The 26,500-nt window shown below is 38.6% G+C and overlaps 1 protein-coding gene across 3 annotated transcripts; it reads left to right on the forward strand.

Annotated features, from left to right (window-relative positions):
• The first annotated feature begins 206 nt into the window (after positions 1 to 206).
• Positions 207 to 26,295, forward strand: heatr5a (HEAT repeat containing 5a). 3 transcript variants are annotated; one of them, XM_039679068.2, is made up of 37 exons: positions 207 to 343; positions 2,537 to 2,736; positions 3,000 to 3,211; positions 3,329 to 3,437; positions 4,729 to 4,878; positions 5,541 to 5,712; positions 5,970 to 6,127; positions 6,628 to 6,877; positions 6,962 to 7,117; positions 7,968 to 8,218; positions 9,938 to 10,049; positions 10,176 to 10,328; positions 10,553 to 10,652; positions 10,749 to 10,858; positions 11,237 to 11,400; positions 11,520 to 11,683; positions 12,480 to 12,585; positions 12,680 to 12,870; positions 13,673 to 13,832; positions 13,998 to 14,187; positions 14,278 to 14,447; positions 14,873 to 14,899; positions 15,684 to 15,828; positions 16,414 to 16,593; positions 16,729 to 16,965; positions 17,139 to 17,317; positions 18,676 to 18,744; positions 19,095 to 19,274; positions 19,468 to 19,690; positions 20,903 to 21,142; positions 21,300 to 21,427; positions 22,414 to 22,561; positions 22,652 to 22,924; positions 23,227 to 23,451; positions 23,555 to 23,706; positions 24,347 to 24,557; positions 24,742 to 26,295. In XM_039679068.2, the coding sequence occupies exons 2-37, from the start codon at positions 2,611 to 2,613 to the stop codon at positions 25,041 to 25,043; spliced, it is 6,123 nt and encodes a 2,040-aa protein (XP_039535002.2). In that variant the 5' UTR covers positions 207 to 343; positions 2,537 to 2,610; the 3' UTR covers positions 25,044 to 26,295. The 3 variants fall into 3 exon arrangements, with proteins under 3 accessions (XP_039535002.2, XP_039535070.2, XP_039535135.2); XM_039679136.2 differs by having other exon boundaries at positions 6,968 to 7,117; XM_039679201.2 differs by lacking the exon at positions 14,873 to 14,899.
• Positions 26,296 to 26,500: the final 205 nt, after the last annotated feature.

Below are 26,500 nucleotides of genomic sequence, written 5' to 3' on the forward strand. Positions count from 1 at the left end.
ATGCTTAACAGGTATTGTGTATAATGCATACAAACTGTACAGTTAGGCAGGTATAATAGTGCACATAAAGATAGTCTAGGTAGGCAGCTACTAAAGCCAAAAATGTAGTCTAGGATGACCGCAATGAAGTTTTTAGGTTTGAATAACGGCAGTAGTGTATTCTTCCCTCTAGCGGTCAGTCACGTTCATGTTCTCTTTAACGTGACTGCTGCGCTTCACAGTTTGATTCACACTTTCATGCAAGCAGATGTCTTTGAGGAATTGCTTACTAACAGTCGACTTCAACAGGGATATACCTCTCTTACTATCGCCCCCCTGACAATACAGTTGATGGGTTTAGCAGGTAATACACCAATTTCTTATGATATTTTCATTTTAAAGAAATAAGTCGCTGCTTATGAAGATTTATCCCGCTAGCATGTCAGGTAATTGGGTTAGCATTGAATATAAGCTAGCGTTAGGCTAAAATACCTAAACAATACATACAATCACTGACAGACAAATGTCCGCTTTAGTTTGTGTTTTATATTTAACGTTAGCTAAAAATAAGTGTTAGAGGTTAACTGTCTTTGTGTGAAGTTTGCAGCAAATCGGGTTAGCCAGAGGTTCTGTTTATTTAGCCTGGAGTCATTGTCGGTTCTGCATCACACACACCATAAAGACTTATTTTTGAAAGTGTATGTTTTTATTTATTTATCCAGCGCTTAAACAGATAGTTGGATTTTTACAAAAAGCTACAGGTTAACACAGTAGCAGATAACATTAAATACTTTCATAAGTAAACATGCAAGAAAAGAATTGGGTCTCCCTCCAGCCTGATTCATCATAAACGAACCCAGCATCATTTCACCACCCCGTCCTTTGTGTCCCCCTGACCCTTTAACCCCCCCTGGTTTAAAAGTTACAATTAATTTAAGGTTTTCTCTCTTAGTCATTTTATTTGCAAGGTCTCCTGGTTTCTCTCCAGACTGTGCAGAAACATTGGACACAATGCATAATTAATTGCTGACATATAAGTTTACAACGAACAGGAAGAATGTACGTGCCAAGTTTATTTAATAAACCCTTCTATAAACTAAAATGTTTACCGACTTTTCTCCATTGAAATTAAATGTAGAAGTTATGAAACAGGACATGTAGCAAAGTCTATCAGTAAAACAGACATGCAGAGTCATATTAATTGCATCAGTTTTTAATTACAACACCTTTGCTGAATCTGTTGTAACTGTCAAACTTTTAAATGCCACAAACCCCCAAATTTGACATCCCCATGCTAAGGAACCCCATTAAAATGTAATAGTCAGCCATATATTGTTATTTATAAAGACTTAATCTAAATATACTGTATTTAAAATTCATAGGTTACACTTTATTTTACAGTGTCATTGTTCCAGTGCAATTATATATTTAAGTACTGAGTAATGTTAATTTTATTTGCATGTATTTACTATAGAGTTTGGGTAGGATTGGGGTTTGGTTGAGGGTTAGTTGCATGTAATTATGCATAATTAACTGTTAAAATGATTGTAAGTACTTGTAACTTATGTAACAAGGACACTGTAAACTAAAGTGTTACCAAAAAAATATTTGGAAAGTATTTAGTTTCTATTCACCATATTACTGTACTGGGTTATTATTACAAAAGGACCAGCAGCGAATCTCCAGCACTCAGTGCGGCTCTGCATCTGTTGGAAACGATCCAGCCTACGGTAACACTTCACAATAAGGTTAAGCACATTACTAAGAATGAACAATACTTCTACATCATTTATTGACCTTAGTTAATGTTCATTTCATTTTCACCAATAGGCTTCATTGTGGAAATCAAATGTTATATCTGTTAACATTAGTTAATACGCTGTGAACTTGAACACAAATGAATTGCTGGATTTTTATTAATTGTTTAACAAAGATTAATAAATAGCCAACTATAACAAATGTATTGCTCATTGTTCGTTCATGTCATGACATTAACTAATGTTAACTAACAAGCGAGACCTTTATTGAAAGTGTTACCATTAAAATCATAAAATAACCATAAAATACTTGACATAAAATAAACGTTAGGCTAAAAAAAAAAAAAAAAATTAAAAGCATTTTAGTTAGTTGCCAAAGCAACAGTAACTTAATATTATTTAATTATGTATTTTGATTTTTCTTATTTATTTCTTATTTAATTAATTATTATCCGCCGGTTTCATGGACTTTCACGGCTAAATTTGCATGTTTGAGCTGTTTTAAGCGAAAGAAACTTGCACGGGCAGTGACCGTGTTTTGTCTCAAGATGCACATTGGTGATGTTTTTTTTTTTTTTTTTGTAAAGCACGTTTATAAAAGCTACATAAATGTCCTTTTAAACGAAGGCCTAAAACTGGCTTAATCGAAGCCCTGTCTGAGAAACCATGCCTATATGTTTTGTTTTATCTTACTTTAATTATTTATTACATTTTTACACAATTTTACTGTAAAAATTTCCACGCACCCCTTAAAACTCCCCCCAGTTTGAAACATTGTGTAAACGTCTGGTTTATTTCAGGGTGGATGGAGGTGTCCAAAAGGTGAGGGGCACTGCCTTCGGTGTCTCAAGTGAAAAGTCTGAGAGCCAGAAAGATGGAGCGGGCTCATAGTTTACTGTTGAACGAGGAAGCCTGCAGCCAGCTACGGGAGCCCCAAAGGGCCGAGTTTGTCTTTGAGTGGCTGCGTTTCCTCAAGAAACTACTCCCTGCTACAGACCGGGTGAGTTGAGGGCGCTGACAATAAGCTCTCTGTTTGAGAAGAAACACTTCTGTCTCTCTCTCTCTCTCTCTCTCCCTCTCAAACACAAGCAAGCCGCTCTGAACAGACTCTCTGATTATTTGTCTGCCTTTCCACTGGCTGTCTCTCCGCCTGGAATGGACTAGTGATGTGTCTGTCTGTTTCTTACTGGTGAAGTGCCAAGCAAATCCTATTAAAGAGCTGCGCTCAACTAAACAATATGTTGGTGTCTATTTGTGTGGCAGGCCGATGTAAAACAGACCCAGAAGCGCCTGGTGGAGCAGCTGACGGCGGTACTGACAAGTTCCCCGGGTCCTCCAACACGCTTGCTGCTGGGACAGTGTCTGGCGCTGGTGTACAGAGTGGGCGACTCCCTCATGTCCAGCCTCACTGTGGACCGCTGCAATGACATCATCCGCAGCAAGGATGACTCGCCCAGCTTCCTGCCTACACGACTGTGAGTGTAATAAATATGGACCCTACATGCACGCGTCACGCACACCCAACCGCCTGTGCTGCAGATGTGCTTCCGCTTGATTCCCTGCCAGTGTGCTTACTTAATTTTTCCCTGTAGGGCAGCTGTGGCCTGTTTGGGTGCGCTGTATGAGCAGCTGGGCCGACTACTCATCAACTCGTTTAAAGAGACCGTGGCAAACCTTCTGAAAGCCATAAAGAGCGCAGAGGTACGTGTGGTTGCACAACAGTATGTGATTTACTGTTCAGCCAAACATACAGCTGTGACTGTTCTTTACTGCAAAAGATAAAGCTTTCCTGTGACCAATAGTTTGTTGACCAATTTTGGTTATTTTGGGTGTTTTGAATCATCACAGACACATTCTTTTTATTTTGATCATCACAAAATGCGTAGAACTTGTCAGTGAGATGAACACCACCAATCAAAATTTGAGGTTGGTAAGAATTGAATCACCATGAAATATAAATGGGCGATTCTTATTTTTCATAGAATATTGCATTGTTTATTATAACTGATTTATCGGACCCGAGAGGGCGGGTCAACCTATGAGATCACAGCGATAGCAATCCACAACCATCAAATCAATTCCTGAAGAACAAAATCGATTCCTGCCTTGTCTGTGAAAAAATAGGATGATAATAAATTAAATAAGAAATACTTAAAAAGATTGAAATAAGTAAATAATAATATTAAGATACTAAAATGCTGTTTTTATTTTTAGCTAAAGAGAAGATGATCGAAGAAAAGATGACTTTAATGCTTTTGAAAGAAGTCTCACCAAGGCTGCATTTTCTGTTCAAAAATACAGTAATAACTGTAATAACGTAAAATAATTACAATTTAAAAGTTCTGTATTAAAATGTAATTTATTCCTGTGATGGCAAAGCTGAATTTTCATCATCATTACTCCAGTCTTCAGTGTCACATGATCCTGCAGTAATCATTCTAATATGCTTATTTGCTGCTCAAGAAACATTTCTAATTATTGTCATTGTTAAAAATGGTTGTTTTGTTTTAGGATTCTTTGATGAATAGAACGTTTAAAAGAACAGCATTTATTTAAATATCTCACTGACCCCAAACGTTTGAATGTGTATAGTGTATATTTAATGGTCTTTTTTCAGGCAATCATTACTACTATTGCTCATACTAAAGATTCAAATTTGAATAAACCCATTATCTTCAGTTTTAAACTTAAGTGTGCACGGTTATCTTGAATGTCTTTTGCTTATTTCTAAGCAACAGACTTCCTGCCAGATTATAAATCGGTCAAAAAATCTCATAGACTTACATTGAAGAAAATATAGACGAGTTTGGGAACCAGAATATCACCGAGAACCTAGATGTGGGCACTTTTGACTTGAGCCTATAAGAAAGCACACAGAAACCTTTCTGTGATCGTTCTGTGGGTGTTATATATAGAAAATGTGATTGAGATATTATTTATGATATTGTGTTCGTGTAATGTTGAGTCAGTGTTTGTGTGTTAATGTGTCCAGTCTCAGGGGCGCTGTGAGATCATGTTGTGTATTGAGAGGATCCTGAAGGGTTTAGGTGTGAGTGCCGTATCTTGTCACAGAGACATCTATAAAGCTGCCCGCACATGTCTCACCGATCGCTCCATGGCTGTGCGCTGTGCGGCCGCGAAGGTACTGAACACTCAACCACATGCCTCAGTCACTAATCATGTCTGTTTGACAAACACACTACGTATTGACAGAAAAAGAGTCACGGTCATAACTGACCGAAGGAAAATGCACATTTTGTTCTTTTTGAGAAGATGTTAGTATCAAACATAATTCAGTTTATAATATTATTTTTAACGCTCAATATATATATAAAAAAATGTGATTCCTATATGTTATTGTAATAATTTCAAATGATCAAAAAATATGATCATATTAAGAGAATTTCAGTTATTCAAAACAAAGGCGAATTTGAAAAAGTTTTATTGGTTTTGGCCTAGTCTGCCCAGAATCACTATCAAGTTATGAAGTGCATTATAATTATTATTATTATCTTTTTTTTTTTCACTTTAGTTCTCATCTTAACATCTGATATATTTCATTAAATTGCTTTTTTATAGTCTGTTCCAGGGCTATGGGTTTTAACTATTACTTTTACTGTAAATGGATGCTGTGCGTTTATATGTTTAGAAAAAATTGCATCATGAAGGATAAAAACAAACAAGCTTGGAAATCAATTTCTCTGCACTAATATTGCCCTGTAAAGTTAAGTAAACTGTAAACTGTTGCCCAGTCTGTAGAATTGCTATCAAATTGTGATGTGAATTATTTATTTGTTTTTGTAGTGTCTTTTGGAGCTCCAGCGAGAGGCTGTCTTCCTGTGGTCCTCAGAGCTGGAGAATGTGGCCACTCTTTGTTACCGAGCCTTCGAGGGCTCAAACTATGATGTCCGAGTCAGTATCTCAAAACTGCTTGGCACTTTATTTGCGTCGGCACTGGAGCCCAGACAGGTCATAGGTGGGTGGATTTTTTTCAGTAATGTCAGTGACATCCTCAGAGGACACTGAAATGAGCATTTGCCCAAGGAGTTTGTGAAAACCCTGACCTTCCCTCCTGTCCTCTGTCTCCCACACACTTTATAACTTTTCTCTAAATGTAACACTGATCTTTCCTCTCCCACATTCCATCTGTGCTACAATTTATCCCCTAACACTCTCACTCACGCTTCTCTTTGTTTCATTCTCCCTCCTCTGTTCCCATGGCTCTGCTCTCAGCTCCGAGGCCAGGATCCAAGCGCAACTCCCTGCAGGAGGTGATGGAGCTGCTGAGTTCTGGTTTCCTGCGGGGTGGAGCCGGCTTCCTGCGGGCCAGTGGAGACAGGTTGAAAGGAACCAGCTCAGTCAGCAGAGACGTGCGCGTGGGCATCACACAGGTTTGCTCACACTCCTACAGCCCTTCCCTTGTGATCAGAATGTTTGTGTTTTGAGTCACAGCATGACTGGCTTTATGCCTAGGGTACAAAAAGAACAAATGAAGGTTATATGACATCAGAAAAACAGAGATGAGATGTTATAGACCATTTTGCAAGATGTAAACAACACTGGTCCAGAAACACTTCCTGTTTCAGGTTGTAACTGTTTTCTTTATTTCACATGCAAATAAAACATCTTAAAGATTTTTGTTTAACTTTTTGATTCAGTTTTATATGTTCTGTTGGTTATATTTTATCCCAGCTTTTATGTAGTGTTAAAAAACTGAAACAGGAAGTGCTTCTGGACCAGTGTTGTTTACATCTTGCAAAATGGTCTATAACAGAGAATTATTCACATGTTCACAAAAAGCGAATCTTCATAGAGGAAATAATCAAATACAGGGTTTTGTTTATTAATCTATTTTGCTTTAATTTTACTACCTGTTCTCTCTTTTAAACAGACATGCGTGGTGTTTGTGTCCATTCTGGGTGGTGCGTGGCTGGAGTCGAACTTCTCTTGTCTTCTTTCTCTTCTCATGGAGTGGGTATCTCACACAAGGGCGACACAATACCCAACGGAAGCTGTCTCCTGCCGCTGCTGTGTCTCGTTCATACTGCGGGCCACTCTTGGCACTTTGCTGGGGGAGAAGGCCCAAATCGCAGCTGCCAAGGAGATCTGTCAAATAATCAGCAAACAGAAGAGGGTTATGGGTAAGAGACGAGGCCAAATATTTAGGTCACATTGGAATGGATATTGAGTTGTAATGACTTAAATGTACCCTGTGCTACTGTGAGACGCAGCTCTTCATGATGGGAACATGGAGACACGTGTGAGCCCTGCGGATGTTGCAGCTAGTCAGCATATCCTGGTGTGCACCCTCCTGGAGCTGGGCAGTCTGCTACAGGACCTGAGCTCCACTGCCGCCCCACTGCTGCAGGACACCAGCATAGGTTTGTCATGCATAAATGACAAACAAACTCTGGGGACCCCATCAAAACCCCCATGATAAAAATGTTCCAAATATTTAAAATGTTATAAAGATAAACGCTATTGTTTAAAAGTTTTGGCTGAGTAAGAGTTTTTTTTTTTTAAAGAGATTATTAATTATATTAAGCAGTGATGCATTAAATTGCTCAAACAGTAAAGACATTTTATTATGTTAAAAAATTCTATCTCAATTAAATGCTGTTCTTTTGAAACCATCAAAGAATCCTTAAAAACAATGTTTCCACAAAAATATTAACAAAATATTTTGATTTTGTTCAAGCCTATGAGTATAACTATTGGATGTAAATGGACAGGATGTTTGGGCTTTAGATGGCTAGAAAAACTGGACTTATAAAGAAAAAAACCTTCGAAAATCAGTTCCAGGGGACATGATATTGCTCAGAAATTAAATTATTTTCAAATACATGTAATATTTTTTGTCAATTAAGTAGGTATGCGCATTATCCTGCTCCTAATGTTGTGATGCTTTGTGGATCATATACTGAAGTGAGTCTCCGTTCTAAGGATCAACTCTCTGACAGAATATGTTTTTTAAAGATAGTGTGTAGACGAGCTGCATTTCTAGATTGTGTGTGATTATGTTTGCTCTTTAATGGTTATGTCATAGTATGGCCAGGATGAAGGAGTGAGCTGAAAAATTGCTCAAAAGTGCAGGATGAAAAGTATTCAGCCTGCTTCAGAGACACTAGCTTTTTATGAGAATTCCAGAAAGAGCTGAGTGGCATCTGTGATCTGTGAACTTTAGTAAAACTGTGAGTTCAATAGTTTCTTTGTTGTTGTTTTTTGTGACAGGATTGTTGGACACCGTGATCTCTGTTCTTCTTCACCCCAGCGCGTCTGCTCGTCTGGCCGCCGCCTGGTGCCTGCGGTGTGTTGCCATAGGGATGCCTGCTCAGGTGGCGGTGTTGCTAGACCGCTGCACAGAGAGGCTGAATGCCCTGAAGTCATGCCCTGAGGCCGTGGCAGGGTACAGTGCTGCTATCGCAGCTCTGCTGGGAGCGGTACAGCTTTGTCCGCTAGGAATATCACACTCTAAGGGCAAGGTATGAATTAGATGTGTCCTGTGCCTCCATTTTAAAGCACACAGAGTTTTAAATGTTTTTGGTTCTGTTTGTGCTATGTCACAAAGATTTGCTTAAGGGTTGTTCATACTGACAGCGTTTCACTGAGTCACTACTGTTGCCTGCTAGAAGGCATTTCGGCGCAAAAGCAATTTTCAGTTAGGCGCCGGACCACTGTCTAGAGTAGACTCCCTTTGGTAGTTTTCACACTGTATCACTGCTCACTTTAATGAAGCTGAGCTCATGAAGTTGCCGTCTAAACGTTAAGAAATGAAAGTCCTCCTGGGGATGAAAATCAAGTTTTTAAGGTTTATATGTCTGTGGTGTTTTAAACATGCTTTAAGACAAACCATGTGCAAATTCAACAGTCAACACCATTGCTGAGTATTTTCTCTTTAAATCTGCAGTGATCTGAAAAACACGGTTTGAAATCGATGGTGTTTCTTACGTCACAAACTACCTTGGAACCAATCACATCAACATGCCGGCTTAGGCTTTAGCATCTCATTTTGATGCTCTGAGTTAGGGAAGTCTCAAGAGAAGCCAGGTTAGCCCGGTATTTTTCTGGTGATATGAAAAATCTGGTAGATTTAACAGCATTTGCTTCAGTAAGTTGGCCGAGTGAATCTGAGCTGGCGTGAGTGGAGGTGAGGCTAATTAGCATATTCATGAATCCGGGGGCCGAGTGAATCTGTGAGCTGGCGTGAGTGGAGGTGAAGCTAATTTGCATATTCATGGCTCTGTGGGTCGAGTGAATCTGTGAGCTGGTGTGAGTGAAGGTGAGGCTAATTAGCATATTCATGGTTAGTTCACCCCAAAATGTAAATATTGTCATTAATTACCCTCATGTCTTTCCAAACCCGTAAGACCTTCGTTCATCTTCGCAACACAAATTAAAATGTTTTTGATTAAGAGCTTTCTGACCCTTACATAGACAGGAACACAACGACCACTTTCAAGGCCCAGAAACGTATTTTCAACCTTAAAGGGATAGTTCACTTTGAAATGAATTTTTGATATGTTTTAGCTTACCTCAAGGGCATCCAAGATGTAGGTGTCTTTGTTTCCACAGTATTTTCAAACGGTCAAACCGTTGTTGTCTATCAGTCATTTAATGGAGGTTTAGAGGGTCCTCCCTCGGTTCACCTCAAAGAGTATGCACAGAGAAGTCAAAATTAAACATGATTTAATGACTCGTAAATGTAAGTACACATTGATGGCCTAAGACACGAAACGAGCAGTTTGTGTGAGAAAATGAACAGTATTTATATCGTTTTTACCTCGTGTAACCACAGCCATGTCCAACTGATCTGACAGCACGGGTTCTTCGGCCTGCGCATGCGCCGAAAGTGATCGCTTGCGTTGTTTACACAGAGATTTCAGAAGTTTTACCTTTCGAGTTTTACTGGGTCGGAGGAAGTTTCATTTTTTTCGGTGTCCGCAAAGATAACAAATATGACTCCAAAATGAGGAGCACAAGAGGCTAGAGAAAAAAAGAGCTTTATTTCCTCACTTGAAATTCTCACACAAGAAAAATAATGAAGCTTGTGAAGATTTTGTTTTTCAAGTCTTTTTCTTTTTTCCCCACTTATTCACTGTACGTGTATTTTTCAAATTCACTGTACATGTTATTGGTATGATATCTGGATATTATTGTTCATTTTTGATCAAGATTTACTGATTCTGATGGACTGGTTGCAGGCGGTGATGAACTTGGCAGAAGATCTGCTGCGCTCTGCAGCACAGAACAGCAGAATCTCCATCCAACGCACTCAAGGAGGCTGGCTGCTGCTCAGTGCCCTCTCGACACTTGGTATGAATCAATATACTGCTTTATGATGTTCACACACATGACCACATTGACAAAGATGTGCCTATAATGTAACAGCAGCTGATGTGATTGAGTTTTTAACATCCTTTTTGTTATTTCTGATTCAAGGTCCCACTGTGATGGAGCATTACTTGCCTCGATTGCTGCTGCTATGGAAATGTGCCTTCCCGCCGTCTGTGAAGGACGTGGAGAACGAGGTGCGGCGTGGAGACTCCTTCACCTGGCAGGTGACCTTGGAGGGACGTGCAGGAGTACTGTGCGGTGAGGGTCTTTTATGAATCTCACAGGCTACTCACTTATGCCTCTCCTTTTCACTGTGAAAAATAAGTTCTTTTTTTCCATGCACCTACCCATCTGCTGATCTGTACATCCCTTAACATCACAGTAAAAAACAACTTTGTTGGAAGTTCTTTGCCATTGACTGCAGATAGAAATAAACATTTGTCAGGAAATTTGGTCTTCATAGCTTGTCATCTCTCCTGTAGCAATGAAGAGTCTGGTGGTGCACTGCAAAGACCTTCTCACTGATGATGTTATCAGTCGTTTGCTTCCTCTCTTGTCCTGTGCAGTGACTCTGCTCACTCAGTGAGTAGATCTTGGTTGCTTAAAGAAGACTGTAAAATGGAAAGATGTAAAAATGGACAGGATGTTAAATAACATTTTTTCATCACCTCCTTTTAGGCTGCCTTCTATCATTAAATCCTATGGAAACCAGATCAAAAATGCAGCCACTGTCTTTAGATTGAGAGTGTATGAGATCCTCACATTGCTACAACCTAAAACATATGAAGGTAAGCACAATCTTGATCATGTGCTTGTTTTATAAATTCTATTTGTATTCTGGAATACTTGATTCTGATTGTTTAAGTTCTTGTCCTTTGTCTCTCATAACACTCTTAAGTCTTCTCACAAAATAAAATAATTTGAACTCAAATGTTCATTTATTTATTTGGTTAATTATGATAATTTACAGTGATCTGACAAAAACCCTAATCAACTAAAACAATTAGCTTAATTAAAATAACAAAGTTAGTTTTTCTGCTAAAAGCACAAAGTTGTCAGCTAAGATCATGATTCTTCCCCCACCCCCATTATGACTGAGATTGGAAATATTTGATTCCCCAAATATGTATTTATTTGTTTATTATGGTTTGATTGTGTTGGCTCAGAGAGCTTTGGCATTGTGCTGAAGCAGCTGCTGAATGATCTGACCGGGCCAGAAATCACAGCATGTGCCGAGCTGAACCTACTGCCCTCACTGTGCTGCAGCCAAGACCTGGCACTGCTGGGCCCTGGGCTGCAGGATGTGGATCAGCACTACATAGAGGAACAGGTCAGAGCACAGTCTAATCATCTAGGAAATAAATAGCCTTGTTAACCTGCAATCAATGTAATTAATCGATTTCCCAGAACAGCGCATTGCATTGCATTGTATTGTCTGTTTGTTTAAAGCTCCGTGGAGGTGGTTCAGGAGGCGGGACATTGGAACACAACCCATTTACCATCTTTGAAAAAAACCAGGAGGTTCCTACCCCCCTCCCTCCAGCCTCCGCTCTTATTGCAGCCGCTGTCCAGCTGTTTGGTGTGATTTTCCCTCACCTGGGCATCCAGCAGAGGTACGTCCATCATCATCACAGACGCTGCTTGAGTGACATGGTCATTTATTTGTATGTTGTTGCTGTTTGGTTTGAGTACTATTAGTGTGGTTGGTTTGGAAGGGTCTCAAAGATGTTGCTTTGACACTCCAACACCTCAGTTAATTCAGTTACTTTATAGGACCTTAATGCTAGCAATACATGTAATGCTTCATGTGTGCAAATAAACAGGCAATGCTGATGAATAGAACAGCAAATCTATAGATAAAATTAGATATTTACTAAATTAGTTTGCTAATTACTCCTGTACTAATTGCACATCCCTCGTTGTCAGTTATTTAAATATTTTGTTTTATGTTACATTCACTTGAATGTGGATAAACAAATGTTAACCAGCATTACCATTTAAAGTTATTCAGATTGTTAGAAGTAAATGATACTCTTACTGATATCAAATTGTGGGAATTGTCTTTAATGAGATTCAGAGGCTTTTTGAAGCAGCATAGCCAAATTTACATCCAAACATCTGCATGTATTTGCATAATAGGGGGCCGTTCTGGCCATGTGCAATGCATTATTAAGCATGGCAGTGGAGAGGAAATGATATAGGGGCCTCATCATAAGAGGCCATTGGTCCTGAATGAATGAAATAATAATGGAAAAATAAGCATTAACAATGCACTATTGAATATGTTGGCTCATATACAATTCATAATATTGGCGAATAAATGATATGATACACATGACACGTCATGCATCCCTTGTAAGATATTACAGTAGCAATGCAATACAATATTTGCGGTATTTCCTATCTCAGGGCTCAGATCCTGGAGCAGTTTTGTGAGTTTGTGCGACAGCTTAAAGGAGCCCGGCAACAGACAGTTCAAATCCATGTAGCTGCTGCTTTTTGCTGCACTTTGAAGGTAAGAAGCTTTTTAAAGACCGTTTAAAACCTGTGCATTCATACCATATAAAGCAGCTTTGTTTTTCTCTACTCCTCCCTTTTTTGCTGTGTAGTGTTTGGCATCAAGTAGGAGGGAATTGGGTCCAGAAGAGGTCCAAAGACCAGCACTGTCTCTCCTACTGGGAGCGCTAGAGGGCTCAAATCCTCTGTTGCGCTGCATGGCTGCGGAGGGTTTAGCGAGGCTGGTGCAAGTTCTCAATGACCCCAGTATCACCGTTTCCATCACTCTCATGAGCTTTGACAAGTGAGTTTATGCCAAGGTCATAAAAATAATAGTAAAATATACTACTATAATAGCGCGTCTGTGTGAAGTCTGTGCCACTGATCGCAGCGGCAACAAGCACTTTGGTCACTTTATTTCAAAAACAACATATTTCAGATCGCCTCTTATTTAACAAACAAACTAAATGGATGCTCTACTAGAGTTAACTGGAGATGCTTTGTTTGTTTTGATGCATCCGTGCCGCGAGATGTTTCAATGGGGACATATCACACCCGTAAATTACGCTTATGCTCGGTCAGTCTGCCGTTTCCTCTTTCTCTGTTCCTCCGACAATGCTTTCCGATAGTGTGACATATCTGTGTCCATCACCCTGCGGAATACGCAATTTTACAGAGAATAAATTGCAATTATTTTACTAGTCATGGAATGAGCAACATGGCATTAACCTGTTTACAGGTGATTTTTGTTTTCATAAATTTAATATTAAGATTATTTTATTAAGAACCCGTTTTCTTTACTAATTTTTTGTATAATTTTTTTTTTGTTCAAATCTGCTAAATGTATTATTGGTGCTAATAGGTTTAAGAGCTTTTCAGTTCTTCAGTAAACACTCAGACAGTGTTTCGCTTCAGTTTGAAACCAGATAAACTTCACATGCTTGTCTTTCTAATCCATACACACTCACACGCTTATAGATTCTATAGATATTGCGATATATCAATAACGTGAATTCTTTTGCCTACAATAACCGTGGTTTGAATTCAAATCTAACATTGTGAATTTGAAATGAATGTAATCTGAAATGAATGTAAATGGTTTTCAGACTGAAGACTGCGAGGGATGCCATCACACGCACAGGTCATGCTTTGGCCCTTGGGACTGTGTATCGTTACCTGAGTGGGATTAGTTCCCCTCAATACATCAGTGCCTGCGTTGGGGTCCTCTTCACCCTGTCCCAAGACAGCACCTCACCTGAAGTGCAGGTACACATGTCACCTGACCACATGATTGTTTATACTCTGTTTCTTAATATAGGAAGTCTAATGGTGTGCTTTTCACAATTAACCAGGACTCTGATGGTGTGCTTTCTTAGAAAGAGGGTTGTCAGGAAGTTCATGCATTGATCTCTCAGTGTATTATATGTGCAGATGTGGGCTCTCCATGCTCTGTCCATGGTGGTGGATCTTGCAGGGCCTCTGTACCACAGCCATCTGGAGGCCAGCTTCACTCTGGTGCTACGATTGCTCCTCTCAACTCCACACACACACGCGGAGGTGCAGCAAAGCCTGGGCCGCTCTCTTAACGCCCTCATCACCTCCATGGGACCAGATCTGCAAGGTGCACTCACTTATTTTCCCATAAACACTCACACAGGTAGTCATCATGCAGGTGAGACCTTTACATATTATTTAATGTAAACTGTCCCAGGTGAGAGTGCAGGTGTGTGTGCGGTGAGGACCTCGTGTTTGGTGGGCTGTACTGTAATGCAGGACAGTCAGGACTGTCTGGTCCAGGCTCAGGCCATCTCCTGCCTCCAGCAGCTTCACATGTTTGCGCCACGCTTCGTCAATCTGGCCAGCCTGGTGCCCAGCCTCTGCGTACGTGATCAATGCACTTAACACACACATTCATACTGAACAACTGACATCTCACTGCTTTCAGTTTCAGATAAATAGACATTTTCATTCAAGGTTATGAAGGATGTTTTGTTATGAGACTAACAATGAATTATGCACACAACCAAGGACATATAGTCATATGTTTCATGTTTTGTTATTGCATTGTTTATCTTGAGTTAAATTACAAGGGAAAACCTATATATTATTATAGCAAGTCATATATGACCAGTGGCTTACATACTTCAAAAAGAAGTTGTCTTATTCTCATCATAGATTCTTCACATTCATTTATTTTATATTACGTAGAATAAAAAATAAATGTCATTGAAATAAAGGGGAGTTTACACAGGTCTGGCTCTGCCCTCATCTGTAGTGACAGTACTGTTTTCTGTTCCCTCGTACAGGAGATCTTATTGGATTATTCTGTATTGGTAGGTTTTGTCTAGCTCTCTGCTGTCAGGCCACTTTATGCTCTTTCCTTTGTTTGCACCTCATATTCCTTTACTTATATCTTTCCCTATAATTATGCTCTGTTGTCCTCTTCTCATTTCCCAGTGTGAAACTAACTCAAGCAGGACCTGGTTTTGAGCATGAGCAGACAGTGTCAATGCCTGTAACTGCAGGGTTAATGCCAAGGATTAGATGTGCTTGGCTTGGTCCTTTCTGTAAAGGCTTCCAACACTGACCACCCACACAGTGCACATGACATTCACATCCACAGCTGTGGCCTTATGCCAATTCAAGCTATTAGCTTTATTACTGTGTGAGCTTCAGTCCATTCTCTCGCTCTTGCTCTCTAGCCCCCCCTTACACAACCACACAGATTATTAGACAGTAATTGGAAAAAAAACATGCTTTGTTCTACGTGCTCTATTTTTGCATGGTTTGATTTATGGTCTTATTCTTCGCAAACAGCTCACTTGTCGCATCATTTGAAGCTCATAACAAGCCTTGACAGTAGCCCTGCTGTCCCTTTCTCCTCTCCCTCTTGTCTTCTCTACACTAAAACAGCATTTCTGTGGGATCATTGTGACGAAACGGGACTATCTGTCACTATTAAAACTTTATTTTTTGTTATACCACCCAGATCTAATGTCTCAGTTTTGTTCTTCTATTTCTCAAGATCTCACTAGAATCACTAGTGATCATTATTGTGACCATACTAATGATGAGATCTTTCGTTATATCTCGTGCATGTCTCTTGTGCGTATACAGATAAACCTGTGCAGCTCGTACCTGTCTCTGAGGCGGGCGGTTGTGGCTTGCCTGAGGCAGTTGGCTCAGAGGGAGGTAGTGGAGGTATCGGAGCACGCAGTTGCTCTGGTTAAAGAGCTGCCACGCAGAGACAACTCACAACTGGGTGAGTCAGCAAGCATTGCCCCCTCTGCACAGCATAGTATCATCTCAGCACATTTCTGTTGTTTCTGCATTGAAGTGGCTTTGACTGCAGTGAGTTATACATTAGTTTGGGCCTGTAATTTTGTCTTGATCTTTGAAAGCAACTGTGATTTGATCACCGTTCAAAAGTTTGGCGTCACTAATAATTTTACACTTTTATTCATCAAGGATGTGTTAAATTGATCAAAAGTAACAGGAAATACATTTATAATGTTTTTCTATTTTAAATAAATGCCGTTCTTTTGAACTTTCTTTTCATTAAAGAATCTTGAAAAACAAAAATCACAGTTTTCACAAAAATACATAGCATCACTGTTTTTAACATTTTTTGAAGGATCATGTTACACTGAAGACTGGAAAAATTTTCACATTATTACTGTTTTCACAATATTATTTTTTCTGACTTATGCTGACTTCTCAACGTTGGAAAAAGTGCTGCTTAATATTTTTATAACCTGTGATAACTTTATATGTATATGTATGTGTTTTGTTAAAATATATGTCATAAGGTTGGCTGTGTATGAAATGATTATTGTGTGTCCTGTAGATGTCACTATTAAGGAGGTGGGATTGGAGGGGGCTTTGTTCAGTCTGCTGGACAGGGAGTCTGACCCGCAACTATGCCGAGACATTCAAGAGACGCTAGTCCACATGATGAGCTCGGCTGCAGAGAGTAACTTAGCCCACTGGCTGAAACTCTGCAAAGACGTACTCTCTGCCTCTGCAGGTGGGCTGCCATCTCGGCCTCACGAGCAGAATAAGATGATCTTAATTTTCCATCTTGTGCCCACTTTGTGTGTAATTCCCATTGTTTTATCCTTGTTTTTGCTCGTTTTACAAAGATGGTCTTGTCACTCCTTAGACTCCGCTGCAGCTGCCTCTGTAGAAACACAGCAGGAGGAGGATGGAGATCGATATGATGATTCCTCTGCATTCCATGCGAAGTCTGAGTCCAGCGGCCCCTTCAATAACCTGCGCTGGTCCACTCGTGTATTTTCTATGGAGTGTGTGTGTCGTATAATAGCGCAGTGTGAGAACGGAGTCCCGGCTCACTTCAACATGGCACTCGCTCAAGAGCAGCGTTTACATGAGTCCACAGGTTAGACGCTAGAATTGCTTTAGTGTATTTGCTGTTAACTCTGTATAATGTGATTTATTTATTTATTTTTCTTGATGTGTTCAGTGAGTTAACTGGATGTTAATGCCACTTTCTGGGGAGATTTTATATTCTTTTGTTAATTCTGTTTTATATGCATCCCTTCTGTCTCGCAGATTTCTTAGTTCTCCACTTGGCAGACCTCATTCGCATGGCTTTCATGGCAGCCACAGACCACAGCGATCAGCTTCGTCTGGCTGGTTTACAAACACTGCTGGTCGTTATCCGTAAATTCTCCAATGTGCCAGAGCCTGAGTTTCCTGGGCATGTCATTCTGGAACAGTATCAAGCCAATGTGAGCACTAACTTACTATCCAGCCTCACTCTTAAAATCAACTTAGCATACTATTATACTATTTTATGCCCAGAAAGGTGTTGAAAGAAAAACTTTGCTTGTCTGGAAAAAAAAAACAGTTATGAACTTTGAATTGCAGCTTAATTAAATTAGGAAGGGTACTTACTAAATGCATTCAAGTAAATGATCCTTATCGCAAAGGCAGTTGTAGGGAGCAGTTTATGCATCTGTATTTTATGTATTTATATTTAAGTGTGCACCTATTTGGCTGAAGTTGCTAAAAAATTCAATTTCTGTTAGAGAAAGTGGATGCAAAATGTCAACAGAAACCTTCACATTTAAAATAAATTATAATATTTGATAATTAAATTAATGATTATTTTTTATTAAATGTAGTTATTTCAAACTAAGCCTCATTTAAATTATGCTTTTACGGCCAAGGGTTTTAAAAAATTTTGGCTTTTGCATACACTAGTTGTTTTTAAAAAAACTAAAATAAATAATACTACTTTTTGAAGATTGTGCCTGCTAGACTACAGGATGCTTGGTCATTCGAAATGCATGTTACGAGTTGTACAGTAAAGCTCTCAGCTGTTATTCTTAGAACCCCCCTAAGACCTACCTGAGCTCGTTCATCAGTCTCTTGTTACTAAGTGCATGTGCATATGTGTGTGTGCGCATGTGAGGGCCCGTATCGCTTACACTAAATTAGGTTATCTGCGGGCTTTGTGGGAGGCCTTAGTTTCAAACCGTGACGTGAAACATCTTCAGTACCTTGTGCTACAATATTCTATGTTTAAGTTGAATTAGTTTCCTCTGGTTGTAGGACATCAATTCCGACAATTCCATTGTCATGCTGCTTAATAGTTTCATTTGTTCAAAGATTTTTTTTCAGGTTTTTCAAAGTACTTTTCAGTTAAAAAAGAAAAGAAAACAGCAGTTATATAAAAAAATTGTTTATGATAAATTGAATGCATCTATGTGGAATAACAGTTACTTAATTATCGACTCCAAACTTTTCAACAGTAGCTAATGTATTTCCAAACAGAGTCCATAAGAGTTTTAAACTAAATTTGTATTGTTGATGCATTTACGGTAATTAATGTTTATATATTATGCAAGTAAAAGTTTTGGACACTTTATTATTATCTTCCACAGTTTTCCATCAAAACTATGAAATAACACAAATGGAGGTCTTGGGATCAAAAACATTTATACATATAGGCACTTGTCTGAACTTTCAAAATCAAAACTAATTTAAGTATACACATTTTGATCAAAAGATCTTTAGGGTTATGAGAAACCTCCCAAAGTTGACTCTGTTGGTGTAATGGTGTAAACAATGTTTGGTGTTGTAGGTTGGAGCTGCGCTCAGACCTGCCTTCCATGTGGATGCCCCTCCGAATGTGACTGCCAAAGCCTGCCAGGTGTGCTGCTTAAAGAACTTCAGCATATCGATCTATAAAGCGTTTTTTTGGTTTTTCTTTGCTTTTACTGGCACACTTGTTGATCCAAATACCATGTAACACATTGTTTAAAGTCTTAAGTAAAGAATGTTGTCATTGTCAAATCGAGCATCCCAAGAATGTTTTTTTTTTGTAGCGTCAAAAGTTCCCAAAACAATCATTTACACTGTTTTAAAACTCTTGAACCCTTTTTTCAAGTTCACTTGGGTTCGCTTGACCTAATGTCTTCCCTGAGTCTGGCGCTACACTGCTGCTGCTGAAAGCTGCTTCAGAAGTGTTGGGTTTTGACACGAACCTTTGTTGCTGTTCAGGTTTGCAGTGCATGGATCGCCAGTGGGGTCATCAGCGACCTGCGTGACCTGAGAAGGGTACATCAGCTTCTAGCTTCCTCTCTCGCCAAAGTTCAGGTGGGGAGAGATGTTCCCAGTCAGCTCTATAACGAGAGCACCTTCACCATGGAGACGCTGGCTGTACTCAAAGCTTGGGCGGAGGTACTGAACACAATCTTAACAACTATTAAAGCAGTTGCACCTCTACATCTAGCCATTATTTGACTCTCTGTATTGGCGATATGACTGTATATAAAAATAGATTCTGGTACACTTTTTATTCCTTAGTGCATCTGTAATTGTAAAAAGCAGAAAACTATAATCTAACCTGTATCTGAATAAATCTGTCTGTAAGGTGTATATCACAGCGGTGCAGGGCTCCAGGCAGAGGGAGAGTCCGGGCAGCCATCTTCAGCAGCCGTGCGAGGAGGGAGGGACTGCAGGTCCAGCAGGGGCTGGTTTGCTCAAACTGGTTCAGACTGATTTGGCAACCCTGAGCCGCCTGTGGCTGGCTGCCCTTCAGGACCATGCCCTGCTCACTCTGCCCCAACAATACTCTAGTCAACTCCCCTCCACAGGTCACTACTCATGCTCTGATTCTCAATTGCACACCCACCTGATGAAAAATAAGCAGATCTAGTCATTTACTTAACATTGTCCAAAATGAACCAAATAAATGTAAAACATAATGACTACTTGAAAACAGATTTCCCGAACATTCAACCTGTCGGCCATTGCATAGCCAAGCAGGTAGTCATTGTCTTAAACTCACACTAATGTTGCTATGTCATTCAAACATTATTTTAAGTGTATCAGGAAATTGATCAACAGATTTTTTTGCTTGTAATTTTTGTCTGCGCAGAAAAGGATAGGTAAAGGTGTTTTAGCATTGAAAAAACTGCTTTAAATATCTATATAAATATCTATTTCCTTTCACAATAACTTGCTTACTACTTTTATTTTTATTTTTTTGCAGTGCTTACACTACCGTTCAAAAGTTTGGGGCTGGTAACATTTTTGAAAGTAGTCCTTTGTTCACCTAGACTGCAATTAAACATAAGAACATTAATATTGTGAAATATTCTTAGAATGTAAAAGAACTGTTTTCTGTTTTAATACATTTTAAAAGGTAGTTTATTCTTGTGATGACAGATGAATTTTCATCAGCCATTACTCCAGTCTTTAGTGTCACATGATCCTTCAGAAATCATTCTAATATGCTGATTTGGTGCTCAGTAAACATTTCTTATTGATGTTCAAAAAGTTGTTAATATGTCTAACCATGAGCAATACATTTGTTATTGTATTTTCAATCTTTGTTAATGTTAGTTAATAACAATACAGCTGTTCATTGTTTGTTCATGTTAGTTCAAAGTGAATTAACTAATATTAACAGATTTTATTAAAGTATTAGTAAATAAATTGACATTAATAAATGCTGTATAAGTGCAGTTATTAGTTATTGTGCATTAATAAGTATAAGTGCATTATTAGTTCATGTTAACTAATGCAGTTAACTAATGTCAACTAACAAACCTTATTTTAAAGTGTTACCGATGTCTTAACTGTCACTTTTTTTAATAAATTGTATATTAGTTAGCCCAAACTTTTGATTGGTAGTGTAATTTTTCCATTCAGAATTTATTGTATTCAAAATAATCTAAAGATAATTTTATTACCATTGAAAAAAAATAGTAGTGGAGTGATTGTAATTTGATTTTTTCATTTCTGTTATCATCTTGTTTAGCTACTGTATGTGAGTGCTAACATGCATCTTTTTTTTTTGTCAGGTGGCTCATTTTACACCGCAGAGACGGTGGAACAGGCCCGTCCACATTATCACAGTGCCTGGGCTACCATTCTCCACGCTACTGCACTCTGGCTCAACAGCACCGAATTCATCATAGTGGACGAGGGGCCCGCCAACCTCTCGAGGCCGGTCACACCCACCTCCATGGGCCAGTCCGCCTCTATGAGCAGCGTCAAATCCCCAGAGGACGTCAACACTGATCGCCTCCACCTCATCTTGGGTACAGAGCTCAGTTTATATTTCCTTTTTCATTAATTGGATGTAGTTCAGTGTTTATACGGCATGCATTTTAGGTTTTCACTTGATTCTGAAAGATTCAACACATTTATTTTTAGTCTTGTTTAATATTGCTCCATTTACTGAAATCTTTGCTTTAGGAATCAGCGTGGAGTTTTTGTGCTCTCCTCACTCTGGAGAACAATTGGAAACTATCAATTCATGTCTTCAGGCTCTGCAGGCCTTATTGGAGGTGCCTTGGCCTCGTTCCAAAGTGGGCAATGATCAGGTATTCTACAACTGAATATATATAAATAAACACTTTTATTCAGCAAGGACAGTAAATACATTAATAATGTTGCAAAAAGTTTATATTTCAAATGAATGCTTTATCTATTCATTAAAGAACTCTGAAATAATGTATTACGTGACACTGAACACTGAAGTAATGACTGCTGAAAAAATTCAGCTTTTCCATTACAGGAATAAATTGCTTTTTAAAATTTCACTGTATTACTGTTTTTACTTAAATGCAGCCTTGGCAAGTAAAGTGTATGTTTTATCATTTTGCACTATCTGAGACAAAGCATTAACTTTTTTTTCTCATAATTGTTTCTTTGTGTTTAGTTGGGTTATTTTTCCTTTGGTATTGCTTCAGTACTTTTTTAATATAATTCCATATAAATTAACAATATCATTATATCAATTAATGAAGAAAGAGTTTGCATATTTGCCTAAATAAGCTGGCATTTCTCAGAGACACTTCTCTGAGAGAGGGCACTGGACTGAAGTAAACCGCACAATATTACGATCAGGGTTTGAAATTATGTATTTATATATAATTATTTCCATTTAAATAATATATATATATGAAGAGTTCAGATGCAAAAGCCTCTAAGTGCCATTTGAAATTTTCTTCTAAAATGACCATTTTTATCAAGCTTGTATATTTAAGTTCAGTAATTTCACTTAAATGGCAATGAAGATTACCTATTAATTGTCATTTTAGTGAAATTACTGAACTTAAATATACAAGCTTGATAAAAATGGTCATTTTAGAAGAAAATTTCAAATGGCATTTAGAGGCTTTTGCATCTGAACTCTTCATATATGTATGTATATATATATATATATATATATATATATATATATATATATATATGATACACTGAGATTTGGTATTTGTCTTTGTGTGTAGTTCATATCAGGTATATTTTAGCCTTTTTATGTTTGTCACTCTTTGCTCCTGACAAGTCTGTGGTGCTCTCTGTATAGGCTTTGAGTGTGGAGCTTCTCAGCGTTCTGCATAGGCTCATAGTCACTCGGGAATCTCCCAGCATTCAGTTGGCTGTGCTAGAACTGGTGAGCCAGATTGTTTGTGCTGCTCAGGAGCATGTCAAAGAGAAACGCCACAGTGCGGAGGGTAAGTCTAAAACAAACAAACAAACAAAAATGAAGTGTGCAGTGCGTACATACCACTCTGAATTCCTCTTTCTTTACTGCATTTGGTCAGTTGATGATGGTGCAGCAGAGAAGGAAACTGTTCCTGAGTTTGGTGAGGGCCGGGACACTGGCGGCCTGGTGCCAGGACAGTCTCTTGTGTTTGGAGCACTGGAGCTGTGTCTCTGCACGCTGGTGAGGAAGCTTCCGCAGCTCAGCCCTAAGCTGGCCGGCAGCCCCACGGGGCGGGGAGGACAGACCTGCTCTCTCAGCAACACTGATTGTAGACTCGTCACATCTGCTGTGGCCATCCTCTCAGAACTGCCCTCCATCTGTTCACCAGAGGGTAAGAGATCCAGGGAATTACTGCAGCCATAAGAGCTTTCAGATTATGAGAAAAAAAAAAAATCTTTCTGCCCTCTTCATTTAAATCTACTCTTCATTTTGTTTATTCAATTTAGGATTCCCATTTTTTTCTTCTTGTGACCTAAAAGGTCACAAAAAAACTAAATACTATTTTTTGAAGTCACCATCATTGTTTTGTTCTCTATTAAACATTTTGTTATATTTCAAGATGAAATGTGTCTTGTTAGTTGCACAGAAATTATATTTGAATCCATAATTGATAAAAGTTTCTTCCCTCTGCAGGCAGTGTGTCAGTGCTGCCCACAGTGCTCTATCTGCTGCTTGGGGTGTTGAGAGAAGCGATGAAGGGCTCTGTTGGAGCTGAGAGTGGACAGCTGGTACCAGGCATCCTACAGGCTTTGCGCACTGTTCTCACCTCTCCCATGAGCAGAGCTGAGAAGAGTCGTGGGGCCTGGACTGAACTACTGCAAAGTGCATTGCACACACTCTTGGAGTCTTGGAGTACAGGTAATTCTCTCTGTCTCATCCATCATGCTGTGTCACTGAATGTTTTAAGTTTGTTTGAGAAATAATTTGAAGAACATTCATGTTAATGGATTGTTTTGGACAGATAAAATGGAGCCTGGAGTAGATGAGGTTACCATGTTGACATCCCTCACCATCTTCCTGCTGTACTCCACTGCTGAGGTGACCACTGTGGAGCCACTGAAGACACGCTGCATCCAGACATTCAGAGCCGGTCTGGAGTCTAAGGACCCCATAGTGAGTGAAGAGGGCTGATTACAAAGCTTATGTAGTATAGAACCAAACATATAACTTTTGTACAAAAGTTTTCTACACTGTCCTTTTTTTTAAAGGAGAACTTTTACTTACCACGGATGCATTGAATTGCTCAAAAGTAACAGTGAAGACTTTTACATTTTTACTAAAGAATTCTATTTTAAATGCTGTTTTTTTTTTTAATTTCTATTCATCAAAGAATCCTGACAAATATATTAAGCAGCACATCTGTTTTTCAACATTGATAATAATAAAAAAAAGTTTTTTAATATAATAAATCAGCATATTAGAATGATTTCTGAAGGATCGTGACACTCAATACTGGAGTAATGATGCTGAAAATTCAGCTTTGAAATCACACAAAGAAACTACATTTTAAAAATATATTTAAATAGAAAATGGTTATTTAAATTGTACTTGTAATATTTCACAATATTGCTGTTTTTACTGTATTTTTGATCAAAAAAATGCAGCCTTGGTGAGAGGAAGAGACTTGAAAAACAAATTTTAACCCCAAAGTTTACATCTTCCCTCTTAAATAAGGAGCTACAATTTGTGTATAATTCCCATATGGGGAAAAAACTATTTATTAACCTTCTCTTCTGTCTTATTTCTACTTTAGGTGCTGAGCAAGAGTTATCAGTTGCTAGTATCTTTATTTCAAGGCCCAGAGCCAATAGCCAGGCCGTTTATTCTGGCTTTGGGTGGCTGTCTGGTGTCACAGCTGGAGGAAGTTGAAAAGAGTCGTCCTCAAGGCCCAGCAGAGCTACAGGCCGTACAAGACGCAATCCGAGCCCTGGAAGCACTGGTGTTTGCTGCTGACGAAACTAACCGTAAGTGACTGAAAAATGTTTATGAACATTTGATCACGAACAGTAAGTTATGATAGCATCAACAAACAATGAAAATTCATTTGGCTGTAAATTTGTTTTTAATGTTACTGTTAGCAAAATGTTGTAGTGTTGCTGTTATTCGGAGACCAAGAAAATCAAGTCAGGATTTGTTTTATCCATGCAGGTCCACAGCTGGTGGCTGTGCTGTTGCCCATCCTCATCTCTCTTCTGCTAGATGAAAATGCTTTGGCATCGGCTCCGGCGGCCTCTCGCTCACTGCACGAGTCCGCCTTAAGAGACCTCATGCGCATCGGCCCCCAGAACTCGGCTGTCTTCAAAGCGCTGATGGCCTCTGCCCCACACATGAAAGCCAGGCTCGAGGCAGCCGTCAAGGGCAACCAGGAGAGCGTGAACACTAAGGCACAAGTACCTCGGGTCATTAGCAAAAACACACCCAGCATTCAACTGAAGATCAATTTCCTATGAATCCTCCTTAATGGTTATGATTACGACTGTATTATGATTTGAATGACTGAGTGAATCTTTTAATCAATAGTGTTTTTAAAGATAAATCAGATGAAAATGTGTCGTTTAATAATTGTAGTCAGTTTTAAAACCACATTAACCTCTGTGAGGAACTTAATATTACTAAAAGGAAAGTTTGTTTCACAGGTAAACAGCTGGGAGTGAATTTTTAAATGGCTTCCATTTATATAAACTTTTTTGTTTGTTTGTTTTAATAGTTAGCTTGCCAACAAGCTTGAATAATTTTCTGTTATGCATAGCATGATATGTTGTGAAGTCTTTTATTATTGTGTCTGTACAAAGAATGCAAATCATTCATTTCTGCAAGACCAACTCCAGTGCTGGTGATCAGTTATCTGTTTAACTCTACATATACAAATTTAGTGCACCGTCAAATATTTTAAATATAAAGAGAGTTTCACTTATTCACATGTTATGAATGTACTTATGATAAAGCATTACAAATTAATACTTTTCTGCTCTTTCTGCCACATGAGAAATAAAATCATGCTTTCATTAATCATAATGACAAAGTTATCATTATGACTTGCTAAGTTAAGAATAATGGACTATTATGGCTTATCTCAATATTGACTGTCATATTTTTGACTGTCACTTGGTTTTTACCTCATGTTTTTACTCATGTCAATGTTGACTTTATACTGTATTTCCTAATTGACAATGTAATGAAAATTATCTCATAATCTTGGCTTAGTATCTCATAAAGACTTTTTTTAATCTCATAATTAATCAAAGCTTGATTTTTATTTTATATTATGTGATGGAAATGGGCTTCATGCTCAAGATTGTACTTACCTTTAGTTTTTTCCTATATTCTAATTATACATGCAAATCTGTGTGGGTGTCACTTTATCTCAACACTTAATTATTTTGCATGTCTGACAGGCAGTATAAGTAATAGCTTGGTTATAAGTGAGCGAAAAATATGAAACATTTAGCAAAATATTATTTACTACTAAAACGCACTACAAACATGTTTACAATGCAAATGGAAGAGTTTCAGCAAATACAGGACCATTGTTTTTTGCCAGTTTGTATAGACTTCAGGTACTGTTTTTTGCTAGAAACATTGATCAATTGTGCATTTGTAACCATACCATTTTGTATGCTGTAAATTGTACAGATGAAATAGGACTAAATTAACCATTATTTTTTGATTTTACTGGAAGAATAAAATCTAGTTTTGCTTCAAGGGTTGCACTGGTTTTACTTTAGAGTAGAATCTGAGAGGGACATGGTGTGGTATGTATTAATTTGGATATGTCTAATCTATTAGGATCTCTGGATTAAATGCATAATGCATTTCATGCACAGTGCAAGTTTCAGAATGAACATTAACCCACTGAACCACTATGGCTTGATTTCAGAGAGTCAGTGTCACTGGTCACTTTCTACCA

Source organism: Pimephales promelas, chromosome 15 (genome assembly GCF_988280905.1).
Source record: "Pimephales promelas chromosome 15, fPimPro1.hap1.1, whole genome shotgun sequence".
NCBI classification, from domain to species: domain Eukaryota; kingdom Metazoa; phylum Chordata; class Actinopteri; order Cypriniformes; family Leuciscidae; genus Pimephales; species Pimephales promelas.